General features: G+C 35.2%; 1 protein-coding gene across 1 annotated transcript in view; it reads left to right on the top strand.

The window, feature by feature from the left end:
* The window catches only part of CHOp24 (transmembrane p24 trafficking protein CHOp24), a 28,529-nt gene extending 14,513 nt beyond the window's left edge, over positions 1 to 14,016 (top strand). The window contains exons 2-4 of the mRNA XM_090410171.1: positions 598 to 790; positions 8,292 to 8,399; positions 13,516 to 14,016. Coding sequence (XP_090266297.1) covers positions 598 to 790; positions 8,292 to 8,399; positions 13,516 to 13,640 — 426 coding nt within the window. The 3' untranslated portion in view covers positions 13,641 to 14,016. The remainder of the gene's footprint in view (positions 1 to 597; positions 791 to 8,291; positions 8,400 to 13,515) is intronic.
* Positions 14,017 to 17,486: the final 3,470 nt, after the last annotated feature.

The raw sequence follows: 17,486 nt of genomic DNA, 5'->3' as shown, positions 1-17,486 counted from the left end.
ATTAAAGGAGTCTTATAGGATTGATACTGACGACTTTTTTCTGTACAGTGCAGGAAGGGAGAGAATGAGGGATCATCCCTGGAGATTATGTAAGAGTGTGGTTAACAAGGGTATTAGGACTAGGTTTTTTGCTTAGAGGGTGGTGAATGTGTGGAATGTGTTGCCGGGTATAGTTGTGAGTGCTTCATATGTGAATAAGTTTATGGAGAAGTATGATAGGTATTGTATGAATAATGGTATGTGAATGTAGGGGTCTCCTGTCATGAATCTTCAGACTCCATGGAGACCCTATTATAATATAAATTTCGGGCTCACCACAAGTGCCAATTATGTGTTATGAAACTGGAATTAATAAAATACTAAGATAGAGAAATATATTTCATCCATATGGCTATTTTGGTGGTTAATCTTTTTGGGGCATCCTAATAGTGTGTGTGTGTGTGTGTGTGTATATATATTTTTTTTTTTTTTTTTTTTTTTTGTAATCAGTGGCATTTGTATGACATTGCTATATTCATTTTAATATTTCTGTTAGAGAAGAATGTTTGTTTCCTTAAGATGATTTTCAAGAAAAATATACACTCTGAAAACTTTTAGATTACAGGTCCAGATGGAAAAGTTATATATCAAGGTGAACGAGAATCCAATGGAAAATATACTTTTGCTGCACACATAGATGGAATTTACACATATTGCTTCAGTAATGCTATGTCCACTATGACTCCAAAGATTGTTATGTTTTCAATGGATGTTGGAGAAGCACCTAAAGGACAAGAAATGGAAACAGAAGGTTAGTCCTTTGGTCTATTATTTATAATAAAGCAACACTTAATTTACATTTTTAGGGTCCTAAATAGAGGAGGAAAAATGTGCTTTCAGAAAAGTAAATCGTGCATAACAAAATGAAAAAAAAAAATCATTGTAAACATATAATGCTTGAGATCCTTTTCTCTTAAAATAACCTTTTATTCTAATATTAAAAGTTTACACTAATAATTAAAAATAATTTTATTGGTGTTTCTGATTTCTTATATTTGGAGTTCTTAATCCATTCTCTTCCTCCAGTCATGGATCTGCTTTGGTCTGAACTTACAACTGCATACTTTTTTTTTATTATTATTGTATTTGGAAATCATCATCCTCTAACAATAGTCTTCCAAATTAATCTTATTTGTTAGTGAAATATAGAGCCAAAGGCTTCACTTTGGCGATGCAAAATTATACAAATTAAGTGGATATTGAATCCAACATTATTTCACAGTCGAATATAGAAACTATAAAAGTTTTGGCGGATCCAAGCATAAGCAACCTTTCAGGACAGGGGCAACTCGTGGTAAAGGTGGAGTAAGTCGTGATCACTTTCCTTAGTATTTTATAATGCAAAGCACATCTCCTTGCAGACATGTATGATGCTATGCATTATTGAAGGGGGTCACTACCCAGACCTGTTTTGACCTTTGTTGAGGTCTCGTCAGTGGCAGCTAGATCCAGATGTAAATACCCAGGTTGAAGTGATGCAGAAGTCATTCTTTCCCATACGAGTTGCCAAAAGGTGTTGCACCTTAAAAAGGCACCAAGAATTACTGAAATATAGAGCCAAAGGCTTCACTTCTGCGATCTACATAGTTCACATCCACTTCACATTGCCGAATTGAAGCTCTATATTTCAGTAATTTTTGGTATCTTTTTAAGATGCAACACCTTTTGGCAACTCGTAGAGAAAGAATGACTTTTGCATCACTTCAATACCCATCACCTTGGTATTTACATCTGGGTCTGGCTCCCACTGATGAGACCTCAACAAAGGTCGAAACCGGTCTGGGTAGTGACCCCCTTCCATAATGCATAGCATCATACATGTCTGCAAGGAGATGTGCTTTACATTATGTAAAATACTAAGGAAAATGATCAGAACTTACTCCACCTTTACCACGAGTTGCCCCTGTCTTGAAAGGTTGCTTACGTTTGGATCCGTCAAAACTTTTATAGTTTCTATATTCGGCTGTGAAATAATGTTGGATTCAATATCCACTTAATTTTTATAACTTAATTGTTAGACCTGATGTTAAATTGATTGTTGCAGTCTTCTCACAGGCACTACTGACTGCATCAGTCCATCTAGATCATATTCTTCCTCTGGATCTTTTTCATGGCATCAAACATCTTTCATTTTGTTCACTTCCTTTATTTTTCTGAAATTTCATGTGATTGTTAGTTTTAAATAATTGTTTTATGTCCTGCCTCATATACTTCTCATATGCATCAATTTAGTGCACTAGCTAATTTCTCTCTTATTCCATATAAATTTATTCCTATAGTTACCCTTCCCCCAGTAAAATCTTCTGAAATAGTTCGTTGCATTAAGGATATAGTTGATATTTTCCAAATGGGTTGTGTGTGTATTGCCGATTTTTCATACAAATTTGTTAAACAATTATTCAATTTAGTTAGAATCATAAACACTTGTACTGGATTTATTCAGCAGAATAACATTAAAGGGCTGAGTTGAATATTTAATTTGTTAATGCCACCTTCCTTCATATTATGGCCCATATAGATGATGGATAAGAGTAGAGATAGTATACATGCTTGTCTTAACTTTTTTTGTTTTTTTTTTTGTTTTGTGTTTCTCACCCACGAAAAATTATTGGAAAACCTATGGTACATTTGTACCATGGGGGCTAAGAATTTTTTTTTTTCACACTTTTTATCAACTTTATATTTTACGTTACCTTCATCCTGGGTGGTGAATGAGTGGAATTCATTGCCTGACTTTGTTGTGAGCTCTTCATCTGTAAATGAATTCAAGAAGAGATATGACAGATATTGTTTTGCTAGTTTGGGTCTCCCGCGATGAGTCTACTGACTCCATGGAGATACCCGTAATAATAATAATAATAATCCTATTCATCTTTCAATTTTAACTGCCGACTTATATATTGCTGTGGTAATGTCCCATTTACAATACAACATTACAATTGTAAATGGAACATTTATTGTAATTTATTTATTTATACCATTGTAGTTTTGAAGAGCTTTTCTCTTGGCATCTTATCCAGATCTACAAGTCTCTCCATGTCTTTTCCAGATCTACAAAACTTAGATGTTCTCATTATACGTCCATTATTTCTCCAATTTAAATCACATCAGGCTATTTGTCTTAAACTAAAAATCTGGCAGAGATGCTTAAGGATCAAAGCTAGATAACTGAGAGGAGACTTCCATATTGCCTTTAAGGAAAGCAGAAAACTGACCAGAGCCTTTACTCTGATGTCCAATCCTGGACTTTGATTTGTGTGTCAAGTTGGTAGGTATCCACCAAAATGCTGAAAATGAACAAGAATGGGTTGTCAATTTGGGACTTAGTCACCCAAAATTGTTTTCGGTATTGGTTTAAACTGAAAAAAAAATTATAGTATAACATGTGTCATGCTGGTTGGGGTGTCACCCGGTTACAAATGACCCCTGTTGTTTTAATAGTTTTAATACATATTATGATGAATGGAATAAACTCAACACAGCAGGATTGGTAGGCACCACAATAGGAGTATCAATGGAAAAGAATTGAACTGAAGAGCAAGTAGAAAAATATAGTGGTTATTATTATTGGCAGTACTGAGATGAAGACTAAAACAGGTGAGATGCTGTTAATACACATCAGATGCTTTATTGGGAAATGGTGAGTGAAGAAAGAGAGAGGGAAAATAGCTACAGCCAATCACACTAAACACAAACTTAGACTGGCAGGCAGTTTCAAGTAGAGCGATGTGGGGTAAAGCAAATTTCAAAAATGGGGAATTAAACAGTGAAGCTTAATTGTGCATATGAATAATTTTAGAGAAGGCAACCGAGAGAAAGATCAGAAAAAGCTGATTCATCTTGGAGATCTAAACAGCAGAGTAGGAAATGAATTCCAGGCATATACAGATATTTGGGAAAATCTGGAGAAAAGGGCAAAGCTAATAATAATGGTAAGTATCTGTTCTGTTTTGTTTCAGGATGTGGACTAGTCATCACTAATACCATGTTCCAGCATAAAGATGTGTAAATTCACATAGACAGAAAACATAAGAAATAGAATAGTGTATGTTATTGTTGATAGAGATATTGTCATGCTATTTCAAATTACAAGAGTATACAGGTTTCATCATGCTCATTGCTAAATTGTGATCACATCCTATTTCCAATCTCTTGATTAGAAATAGAAAGTAATCATAATTTAGTTTTGAGCATGATAAAAATGAATATCACTGAAAAAAAGAAAAATATATACAAAAGTTTTAAAAAGAATCAGTCTAAAGTATTAAGGGATGAGCCATAGAATAAAATATACAAATATTATTGGAGAAGAAATGAAAATGTTTGAAAACAAGTACCAAACTTTGGAGATTCAGTGGTGAAATATGAAGATAACACCAATTCACTCAGGTGCAAAGAGGATTTTTCTATCCTTGTTTGCAAGGATAGAACAATCCAAACTTGCTGGTGGATTCAAGAAAAAATAGGCATTTGTGAAAAAGAAAGCATATTAAAAGTTATTAGTAAGTCAACTAATACCTTGAGAGAGTACAGAGAAAAAAATGTAAGAAAGTGAAGCATTGTATAAAAGTAGCAAAACAAAAGGTCATGAGGTTGGCAAAATGTTCTGAGAGTTATTGGAAAAGCTTAGAAGTGGAGAAAAGAACACTGTATAAGGTATCAGAAATGAAAAAAGGCAGCATAAAAACTGAAGAGACATATATTTTAATTATCATCAAATTCCTGCCGTGTACAGGATATGATAGTACTACATGAAAAATTTACATCATTACTAACTTCCTATCTATAATTTTCCTCTAAATCAGTCTGTTATCTGTCAAGACTCCGATATTATCAGATCTTATATTTCTGACTTCTAAGGCATTTTTTACTGTATCAATCCACCTATATCTTGTCTTCCTCTGGGTCTTTTTCCTGCCAACCTGGCAGAGGACACGTGTTTTGCTAATCTTTTCTCTTCCATTCTGTTTAAGTGACCATACCACCTGAGATTAGCTCTGCTAATGCATTCCTGGATGCTGGAAATGTCAAGTTCTTTCCTAATATCCTCATTTTTAATATGATATTGCCATTGATGCCATCTGTTCATGCCTCTAATCTTTCTCAGGACTCTCATATCTGCAGTCTCTAGTCTTTGGTCAAGTGTTTGACTTCTGACCCAGCTCTCAGATCCATAAGTTAAAATTGGTTTCAACACAGTCTTGTATACAGCTAATTTAGTGTTCCGACTAATTTCTTTCTTATTCCATATGAATTTATTCAATTGACTTCCCACCATAGCAGCTTTGCTGATTCTGTTGTCTATTTCTATATTTAGTTTACCATCTTCAGTAAAAATTGTGCCTAAGTAGCTGAAATGTTTTACTTGTTCCACAGGTTCTCCATTCACAACACAGTTGACATTTTCAATGATTCTGCCTATTTTCATTGTCTTTGTCTTTTTATTGCTGACCTTCATACCATATCTATTACAACAGCTATTCAATTTAGTCAGAGAATCTTGCAGACTTGTAGCGGATTTATTTAGAAGTATAACATCATCCGCATAAAGCAAAGAGCTGACATTAACATCTGCAATTTTGATATCAGGTTTAATACCACATTCCTTCATAATGTGATCCATATAGTTAATGAATAACAGAAGGGATAATGTACATCCTTGTCTCACACCAGATTTAACATTAAACCATCTTCCTGTAGTTCCTTCAATTCTAACTGCTGACTCACAACTCAAATAAAGACTAAGTATTGCTTGATATAATGCCCCATTGACACCATATAACTGCAGCGTATTGAATAGCTTCTCTCTTGGCACCTTGTCATATGCCTTTTCCAAATCGACAAAACTTAAATACAGATCTTTGTTATATTCCCATGCTTTCTCGACTATTTGTCGTAAAGTGAAGATCTGATCCTGACAGCCTCTATTTGGCTTGAATCCAGCTTGTTCTTCACCAAGCTTTTCTTCCACAATTCTTCTCAACCGTTTCTCAAGTATACTTGCATAGATCTTGCCAGGAACACTCAGTAGGGAAATACCTCTGTAATTCTCACATTCAGTTTTATTTCCCTTTTTATATATGGGTACTATGAGAGCTCTACTCCAATCATCGGGAATTCGTCCCTCTGTCCAGGCTTTCTGAACTATGCAGTGCAGCCACTGTAAGACTCTTATACCACCATACTTCAGCATTTCTGGTCGAATATCATCTACTCCTGCTGCCTTTCCACATTTCAAGCCTTTGATGGCTTTTTCTACTTCAAGTATGGATATGTATTCCTGACTGCATGCCTGGTCAGTGTTGTTTATCACTGTGCTGTCATCACTGCTTGTTTCATTTAGCAGTTTTTCAAAGTAATTACTCCATACTTCAAGGATATCTTTTTCTCCTGTTTTCATTTCACCTTTATCATCTCTAATTCCTTTTACAGCACTCTTTCCTCCATTCCTAAGCTTCTTCAACAACCTCCAGAATATTTTGCCACCTTCTTGATATTTATTTTCTATATTCTTGCCAAAGTCCTCCCATGACTTTTGTTTAGCTAGTTTTACACACTGTTTAGCTTTCTTACATTTGTCTCTGTATTCTGTAAGAGTAAAAGCTGACTTATTTGCCAGGAACTTTTGATATGCTTTCTTCTTTTCCTTCACTGCCTCTTTAACTTCCTGTGTCCACCAGGGAGTTCTGATTTTTTTATCTTTGCACACAACCTCACCACATGCCTCTCTGGCAGAATCAATCAATGTTTCCTTCAGAGTTTGCCACTGAATCTCCAAGGTTTGATTCCTGTTCTCAAACTCTTTCATTTTCTTTTCAATAATATTTCTGTATTTTAGTCTACAGTTTACATCCGAGAGCTGCTCAACTTTTATTCGCTTTAAAACTTTCTTACATGTTATTCATGGTATTGAACACTGTCTTGTATACAATTAATTTAGTGTTTTGACTAATTCTGTAAGAGTAAAAGCTGACTTATTTGCCAGGAACTTTTGATATGCTTTCTTCTTTTCCTTCACTGCCTCTTTAACTTCCTGTGTCCACCAGGGAGTTCTGATTTTTTTATCTTTGCACACAACCTCACCACATGCCTCTCTGGCAGAATCAATCAATGTTTCCTTCAGAGTTTGCCACTGAATCTCCAAGGTTTGATTCCTGTTCTCAAACTCTTTCATTTTCTTTTCAATAATATTTCTGTATTTTAGTCTACAGTTTACATCCGAGAGCTGCTCAACTTTTATTCGCTTTAAAACTTTCTTACATGTTATTCATGGTATTGAACACTGTCTTGTATACAATTAATTTAGTGTTTTGACTAATTTCTCTCTTATTCCATATAAACTTATTCAGTTGACTTCCTATCATACCAGCTTTGTTGATTCTGTTGTCTATTTCCATATTTAATTTACCATCTTCACTAAAAATTGTGCCCAAGTAGCTGAAATGTTTTACTTGTTCAATAGGTTCTCCATTCACAATGCAGTTGATATTTTCAGTGCTTCTGTCTATTTTCATTGTCTTGTTATTGCTGACCTTCATACCATATCTATTACAACAGTAATTCAGTTTAGTCAGGGAATCTTGCAGACTTGTAGCAGATTTATAACATCGTCCACATAAAGCAAAGAGTTGAGATTAACATCACCAATTTTGATATCAGGTTTAATACCACTTTCCTTCATAATATATATTCTGATGGAGTAATTACAGCCAGTCCTTACAACAAGGTTCCTTTCTAATGATCTTATAAGTCAAGAAGGTCACTAGTTGAAAATCACTATATGAACCATAAATGGGGTATGTTAACAATTAACATGCCTGAGTGCTAAAATGTGTTGGTCTATTTTTATTATATTTTTAACTAATTTTACTCTTTTTTATTTTTATAAAGAAATAATGCAATTTACAAATTGTAACAAAATTAGTGTACAGTACTATACTGTGATAAATAATGAAACATGAGTGTAGAATAAATTCAATATTATGGGAGCAAAGGTGATTAATCATTTGGTGAAAAAATTTTATTTTACAATATTTCTTAATTAGGATTGACATGTATAAAAATTAGGATATAGCATCATTTGACTTTGAGTATTTACTAAGCTAATAAAAACTATATTTCATAATATTAAAATTTGTCAGGCATTGATTGTTGGTAGCTGTTTAAATAGATATCTCTATTAGTTTTAAAATATGAGTTGTATGTTCATTGCTTGGTTTAATTACTTTTGTATGGTATTTCTTTTTGTGCAGCTCACCAGAACAAGTTAGAAGAGATGATTAAAGAATTATCCACATCTCTTACGTCTGTGAAACATGAACAGGAATATATGGCTGTACGTGATCGCATTCATCGTGCAAGTAAGTTTCAGTTACATTTGTTTAAGTTTGGCATTAGTGCAGAAAATATTGCTTCAACTAAAAGTATTGTTAGTGCTAAGCTTTCTAAATAAATATTGTTTGCAAATACCTTATAGTACAATAATTGACATATGGTATTTAGCCACTCAATATTCATTCTAGTTGTTGCCTGTAGAGCCGTCCATTTCTAGTTTTATGACCTCCAAGAAAGAAACACTTATAGGTTTGGTTGTAGTCACCAATCAGTCCAACTTTCTTTCAGTATCTTTTCAGCAAGTTTCTGTGTTAATCACTCTTTGGCACAGGCACGTAGGGTTCTTCCTCCTGGAAATTTGGGTTTTTAACTTTATATCTCAAAAATTGACCATAGAACTCATACTGTTCCGATAGTAATATACCATTTAGAGTTTAGGAACATGTGATGACAGTAGTCACTACACATATACTTGCTACAAATTTAACTATCAGTGACAAGTAAGGATGGAGACTGACTGCCAGTTGATGTCCAAAAATTGGTTAAGACTAAAAAGAGTTCTTAAAGATTAGAGGATTATTATTATTATTTTTTTTTGACATCTGTCCCTGTTATAAATTGTAACCCGTTCAGCAGAGATGAACAATTCCCAGATACTAACCAAGCTCTGGTTCTTCAGAAGGTATGTCAAGGCCATATGAGGGAAGAATCAGCATATCGTAACTGGCTGTCATCCAACTCCATCCTGCGTTACTGTTTATGCCAAAGTGTGGAATAGTTATGCAAAAACTATTTTAACTCAACAGGAATTTTGAAAGAACTAAAAGCAAGAAACTTGCTGGCTCGACACTGCTTCCATCACTGTTACTCTTGGATGGTTATGTTGCATCATCACCCACAGAAAAAAAAAAAAATCTTTCTTTCACGCTACTACTATTGCTTCCATCGTCCCCTTCCCCCTCAACCATTCAAAAAAATTCATTGCACTCTGATCTTTCATCAGAAAAGAATCAGAATAATTTTATCCAAATTATACACAAGAAAAGGTCTGGATGAAATTTCTGCAATCATTCTAAAGGTGTGTATGTGCCCCAGAGTTAACTCCCATTCTTTGTTGCCTTTTCACACTTTCATATTGTATTGTTATTTATTCTGCAGCATTGCTGATGACAGACAAACAGACAAACCTCATTTGACAAACAATATGTGTTACACAAATCACCACCTCAAGAAAAAAAAACAATCTTTACTACCCTAAATTCTGATATCCAAACCATTTTTCAATAGGGTTTGGACAACCTTGTCAGTTTCAGGCAAGCAAAACAGTTCTGCCTTATCTCCCACAAAAAAAAATCATCAGAAAAGTCATCAAAAAAAAAAAAAATTTCTTCCAGTCTTACTCAGCAATCTCGAATCTCAAGATAAGCTGAGATATCTTTGTGGGCTTACTCTATCATTAGACCTTTCTTGGCATAGGTACACTACTATTGCTTCCTCGGCATCTAAAAAAAAAAAAAAATTAGAATTTCGCTTTCGCTCGAAGTGTTACTTTACTTCTGAACTTCTCTTAACCATATATACAAATTTGCACATCTGAGATGGTGTCCTTATCAGCTGTCTAAAATTACTTGAGAGCAATTAAGCTGATTAACAACAGATCTCTCACACAGGTGCATAGTTTCTGCTGCTTTTATCTTCTACAAATACATCCATAGTCAATGCTCATCTGAACTGGATCAGTAATTCCTCCACCTTCTGTTAAATTCATTGAAACATGTGCAGCAACTACTCAACAATACTTCACAGTTCAATTCCAAATACAAATAAATTTCTCCTCTTCCTTGTTTATTCTATCTAATGCTGCCGTTCCAGAACAGTCTCCCATCTTATGTGTTTTCCAGGGAATAAAATTTGCATCTCTTCAAACTAAATGTGAACAAGTTCCTTCTTGCCCATGGTAATAATATACTATAGGTTGCCCAGCCTCTCATGTATCAGATTATCATTAAAATAAAAAAAATCAAATAACTAAGTAAATACAGTCTGGATCGCTACCCAGACCGGTTTTTTGATATTGATGATAATATCAAAATATTATCATCAATAAGCAGATTATACTGTATAAGAATAAAGACAGAAGTGTTATATTGTTATCTTTACCTCCAACAGAGGCAGGAAACTTTTTTTTTCACTAAAAGGCCAGGGCTTTAACAAGTTCCATCAATTGCACAATTACATTTACAAAAAAAAAAAAAAAATTACGGAATAAAATTCCAGTGCTGCACCCCACTTCATTGGACACTAACGAGACAGATTTTCCCCCCCTTTCACTATAGCATATCAGAAACAATGCATTTATTCTGATTTCTTTTTTTAATAAAAAAAAATTAACACAAGGAAATGAACATTATTTATTTTAAAAAATTCTGTACTTAAACACTTATTTGTCATTAAGACACTCAAATTCCAGCCAGTTTTTAATTCACCTTAAATTAGTTTTCTGGATTTGCAGTTGTGATTGCAGATACATTTTTCTGTAGTTGTGAAAATGTTGATTCGCAGTGATAAGCTACACCAGAAGAATGAGTAAACATTGAAAATTTTATGAATTCCAGGAGTTATTATATCAGTATTCAGCTTTTTGAGTCATTAACCAGTGTGGTTGAAAAACTAATTTCAATGCAGTGATATCATTTATTGCTATTAACACCAGAACTCTATGGAGTCAACTCATTGCAGGTGGTACATGCTGTTAGACAATACGTTCCACTCCATTTTTCATGCAAAGAACTTGCTCTTTATGCCCCTTTTTTTCTTTTAATGCATGGAAGAGGAGTAGAACAAGGAAACATCCCTGGAAACCATAAGGAGGGTGTGAGCAAGGGCCTGGTTGGTCGAGTGGTTAGTGTGCCATGGACATGGATGTTTATGATTGTCTTTAGGTGGGAGATGAATTTCATTGCCAGGTGTGAGACAACCGCTCTGCTTACTGGAGACCTGAAGTGGCTTGAAAAACTTCAATGTTTGGTGACCAGAGCAGAGAGACCATGTAACAAAAAATTGCACCTTGCCATAGACTATCTAAACAGCTGGCCAACTCTCTGATCCCCCTCACTGAAAGGTCCCCTTCCTATATAAAAAACTCGACCCACTTTAAAGCCCTCGCAGAAAATTTAACCTTGAAGAAGACAGACATATTGGAAAGCTTTGATATCTCCTCTTTGTTTACCAATATTCCCTTAATTGACACCTTATCTCTCTTAGAAAAGGTTTTTCCCTCTGACATCTTAGATCTCTTTTCCTTTGCCATTAACTCTGGATATTTCTCGTGTGAACAACAAAATCTACAAGCAGATAGAGGGAACTGCCATGGGTTCCCCCCTCTCACCCCCCCTTGCCAATTTCTATATGGAAGATTTCGAAAAACGAGCCATAGACTCAGCCCCACTCAAACCTTCTATCTGGCTAAGATATGTAGATGATGTGTTCTCTATTTGGCCTCATGGCCCAGACACATTAGACTCCTTCCTCAGTCATCTCAATAGTCTACATCCAAGAATCCAGTTCACTATGGAAAAGGAAAAGAACAATTGTTTACCCTTCCTAGACACCTTAGTCACACGCCTGCCTAATGATACACTTACCTTCACCGTATACAGAAAACCCACACACACAGGCAGATACATTCACAAACTCTCCCACCACCACCCCTCTCAACAGTATGGCATTATTAAAACTCTTACCAAGAGAGCCCACAATCTTTGTTCCAGTGGAACCGCCCTCACTAATGAGCTTAACCACATACACAGCAGCACTTTCCTCTCCAATGGCTACAGCGATCACAGTATCAAAAAAATAATCAACTCCTCCCCCATTCCCCTTCCTTCTCGTCAACAAGATTTTAAAAATGCCATCACCATACCCTACATCCGTGGCACATCTGAAAAAATAGCCAAGATACTAAAACAATACAATCTAAACACAGCATATAAGCCCCACCGCAAAGTGGCTACCCTTATCCGTTCTACGAAAGATCAGCTCCCTCCTCTCTCTCTGCCTGGAGTTTACAAAGTACCCTGTTCCTGTAAGCTGGCGTACTTTGGACAGACAGGCAGATCAGCATCCATCCGTCTAGAGGAACACAAGTCTTACATCTTCAAACACAACTATGGCCATTCAGGCTTGGCTGACCGTGTTTTGGACACCACCCACAGAGTATCATGGAAGAAAACCACCATGCTCCACCACAGCAAATTCAAGAAAGAGAGACTTTTCTTAGAAGCAGCAGCAGTTCTCAAAAACCAACCAAATCTCAATAAATATGGGTGCATTAAGCTTCCGAAGATTTGGGAAACACTCATCACCAGAGTTCCCACCTTACATTCCAGGCCACCTACTACTGCCCTTAGAGGGCGCTCTACCTAGATAGGACTTTAGTGTCACCCACGTGGTTGGGCTTAGTATTGTTTGTTATTTGTGCATATGTTACATTAATATAGGAAGTATTAAAGTCTATTTTAATTCTTTTTGAGTGTTGTAAAAAATCCATTAAGCCTCCAACATGATGTCCTCACAGCACTTAAGCCTCTACACACGTAAGCAAGGTGGTAAGTTTATTCTAGGTAACGAAATTTGTATATCAGCCAAAGATGTCTGTTGTGGGAATTTAAACTCATCGAGGCAGTGTATACCCATCCAGGCATACACTGGAAACAAGTGAATGAATATATATTCCAGAAAATCAGTAGCAAGGCAATTTAGTGTTGCATATGTGACTGTGCTCTAATATAAATTAGAATCCATTAAAAGTTGAGATGAATCTGTATGGATTCTAACAATTGCAATATGACATTACCATATTGTACTTGAAGCTAATTATCAAGAATATGTATTCCTGTTCACTTGTTACCATTTATGTTAGAGATGTATTGAAATATTTTTAATGTAACTTAGGCCTTTTTGTTGTGCTCATATTTCAAACCACATTACTTCATAATTCATGGAAGTTAATGAGAAGTTATAATAAATCACCTATGTATCTTTATTATTGTCATTTGGGTTGTGTGGTTTCATACAATTAATGTTATTCATTTAACAGATTTTTAGTAGGCAGTATTAATTTGTAATTCATTTACTTTTCAGTCAATGAAAGTACCAATTCACGTGTAGTGATCTGGGCCTTCTTTGAAGCATTGGTGTTAGTTGCTATGACATTGGGCCAAGTCTACTATCTGAAACGATTTTTTGAAGTAAGAAGAGTGGTATGAACTTGTCAAAGGAGCATGTCGTGATACTTTATTTAAACCTGCTTAAAGAGGGGAAAATGGATTACAGTGATTAGTTTTTTTTTTTTTTCACTCACTGTGTATTTATATAATCACCAAAGTGAAACTGGAAAATCTTTAATCTTGAAAGCCCACAGAGAGAATGAAGAAAACTGCAATTGTTATATTAAGTTAATTACAATTGTATGTCTGCAAAACATTGCTATTGCATAATGTCATGTGATTTTATTTATGAGCATTCTTCATGTTACAATTCACAGTTTGGATATATAAACAGATGTACAGACTCAATCTTACAAATTTTATATTAGTTATGTACAAGTAACAATGTAATAAAGTTCTGTTTTTCCTTCTTTGATTCAAGTATCCTTTTGTCATTTTTCTGTCTTGATTTAAGAGAAACATAAAAATATAAAGAAAACACTTTAATATAACCTTGAACTTTTTTTTAAATGAAACGGCTTTCTGCTTTTATTTATAAAAGTTAATAAATAACTGTAAAGGGAAATTTTAGTGGAGTGAATATTGATGGGGCTTTATTAAACTTTTTTACATAGATAATTAATATATCTATTATTCAAGAGGCTGCAGGTTTGAATCCTGCCATAGGCATGGATGCTTGTACAGACCATGTGTGAAAGGAAATCTGCACCCAAAACCTGGTGAGGTGAGTGACATCTACAGATGAAAAATGTGAAACATTTTTTTTTTTTTTTTTACCTGATGTCTGCCTGTCACTGTGCTTAATTTATAGAACTTGCCATTCTGATAATTGGTCAGATAAATAGATTGCTATATCTGATTTTCTAGCACATCATTCTCAATTTTAATACTAACCTTCAGATTATTTTGGGGGATGATGCACTTGACATGCTATGTTGAACTAAGTATTTAAACAATCTCCATTTTAGAATGAAATATATGTATACAGCAGCAAACAACTTAATCCAAACATATTTCAAAGAAAAATTTTAATTTTGCAAGAAAATAAATACAAAAATTAAACTCCAGATTATGCATTTATGTGCTGGTTCTAATAAGTTCATTCATTTGGTTACGACTACCAGCATAGAACACGTTTTTCTTATTTCTGCATCTCGAAACCATGCTTTTATAATGGATTACATTAAGTTATCCTTTATATCACAATTTAATTTTCAAAGTTACTTTTTCACTATGGCCCACAAATTTTCTATTAGGTTAATGTCAGGAGTTACCCTGCCCCACCGAAGCAATTGGATGTTGATTTTTTTGAAGAGCGGTACAGAGCAAGATCCTGTTGGAAGATGAGTTCTTTTGTCTTTCTGGATCTGCGGGATCATTCTTTTCTCCAACATCATGTATTGATTACTTTTCATCATACCATCAACAGGCACAAGTGATCCTAGACTTATGTAAAACAACCCCAGAACATCTTTTTAGCTGGATGTTGAGGAGCTTGTTTGAAGGTGGGCAATAGAAGTCTTCTCAGCCACTGATTTGTGAACATAGGGTACTTAGCTCTCCTTGGACAAAGAAATGGCTCATCTGAGAATATAACCTCCTTCCACTTCTCATACATTTTTGCCCAATGGAGCCTCTTTGTCTGCATAGCCTTCATTAACTGTTTTCTTTTTTAGTCTGTGGGCAATCCTCTCTGCTTCCAACAATATTCGACAGACTGTAATATCAGAAACATTAATCCCACTATCTGCCAAGTCTCTAAGTTTACAGCAGACAGTCTTGGATTCAATTTGCTTTTCATAACTAGTTAGTCTTAAGTGTAGGTTTCCTTTTTTTTACTTTCCCTAAAATTTTTTATTTTCCTTTACTGTCAGGAGAAAGGGTACACGTCTCCCCAAACCTCTTTAAAATTGCATTAACAGTACCCAAATCAACAATACTGCATGCATTGGTAATTTGTCTGAATCATGGATGTGTGCTGAGAAAGACTGCATATTTTTGAATCCTCTCTTGGAGATGTATCCATTTTATAGCAACACAAAATGAATAAAACTACCAATGCCAACTTGTTTACACTATTAATGAACATCATAGAAACAGTTAAAACACACAGCACTCAACCAAGAATAAACAAACCAAAAACTTGATGAAAATTCAGCTTTTTTCAGATTAATTTGTTCACTACTGTATATATTAGTATGTTTCTGCAATACTCTACTGCAGGGAAATAGACATTTCTTTAGATTTGTGGCATATGAAGAAAACTTTTGAGGAAAAAAATTATCATTTATCAGATGAATATCCTAACTACCCAGCAGAACCTAAAAGAAAGCTGTACATAAACCAAATGTCATTCTATGACAATCGCTAGGTATATATATTTCGGATTGCAAAAGGGCAGCTCGCGTATCAGTCTCGCGTTTTGATTAGTGTGATATTTTTGGATTTCCAAATGATACATAGAGGTAAGCGTTCTTCATTTTGTGAAATATAATTGCTATTGCTTCTCGCATTTAGCTATTCGATTGATTTTGCTGGCAGTCCTTTGCAGCTGAGATATCCTCTACAGAATTTCTGCTGGCAGGTCTTTAGGTCGTCGCTTGGTGTCGCACTGATTAGTTCGTCGGCTTGTCGAGAGCTCCTGAAAAGATGAGTAGTATTTTGTGTTAACATTAGAAATTTTACTAGAATTTTAAGTAGTATTATTTGCTTTTTGTTTCTTGGTGTGTGTGTGTGCAATTTTTGCGTGTTTTCTGTTATTTTAATTATTAATTTTAAGATAAGATAGCGTACATATGGCACCGATAAAGAAAAAAATTGCGGCCAGGTCGCCATGTTTCTTTAAGAGTTTTGCTGTAAACAAATTTATGCAATTTGCTGTCTGTCAGATGTATGCCTTGCGAAGAGTGGTGGGAGTCTGGTTAGAAAGTGATAGCGGAGTTAATATGTGCAGAAAGTGTAAAGAGAATGAGGATTTCAAGCTTGTTTCGTGTGGCGAGAGTGATATCGTTAACGATAGTCAGAATGTAGAAAATGGCGGTGTGCTAGAGAATTGCGTGGTAGTGCCAGATAGGTGTGAGAGCGTCGTTGAAAGTGTAAATGAAGGTAGAAATAAAGAACGAATGGATGATTTGATTGATAATGAAAATGGTGAGATAAATGCGAGTGGTGAAATTGCCCGTTTGAACGGTACGATACACAGAGCTAAAAGGCAACTGGAGCGTATGGAAAAATGTGTGTTGAACGTACCGACAAATAACCGGCGAAAGTCTGTGACGGCAAATAATAGAATGTTCGTAAACGTCAATAAAATGAAGGAGCGAGTGCTGTATGGGGATTCGCTATTAAGAGGTGTAATAGTGGAGAGTTTAACGAAGTCGTACCAGCCAGGTCCGAACATAAAGGACGTCAGCGAATCTATTCGACTGCAAAAACAGAGGGTGAAAGAGATGATAATCGTGGCAGGAACAAATGATTTGAAAGAGCACAAAATGGAAATGATAGAGGATGTGAGGGAATTATTTGAGGTAGCAAAAGAGAAGAGTGAGAGAGTTAGGATGGAGAGTATCTTACCGTGGTATGACAGCAAAGTATTTAGAAGGAGGGCCATAATTGCCAATGACTTTATGCGTGGGTTATGCATGGAGAGTGGTGTGGAATTTGTGGAATGAGTTCGATGGGCGTAATATAAGATGGATGGGTTACATTTGAATGGAGTTGGTGTATGAAGACTTGAAAAAGCGTTGATGAATGATGTGGAAGTGGATGTACAGACTCAGGGAAACTAGATTTATTAAGAGGGTGGAGGGAGTAGATATGCAGACTTTAGGGAGGCAGTTGAGTGTATGAATGAGTATATTATGCCCGAGCGAGTACAAAGGACAA

This window comes from Typopeltis vanoorti, chromosome 20, assembly GCF_054136105.1.
Source record: "Typopeltis vanoorti isolate ZY-2024b chromosome 20, IOZ_Tvanoo_1.0, whole genome shotgun sequence".
Classification (NCBI taxonomy): Eukaryota; Metazoa; Arthropoda; class Arachnida; order Uropygi; family Thelyphonidae; genus Typopeltis; species Typopeltis vanoorti.
This window is presented reverse-complemented; position numbering and strand designations above follow the sequence as displayed.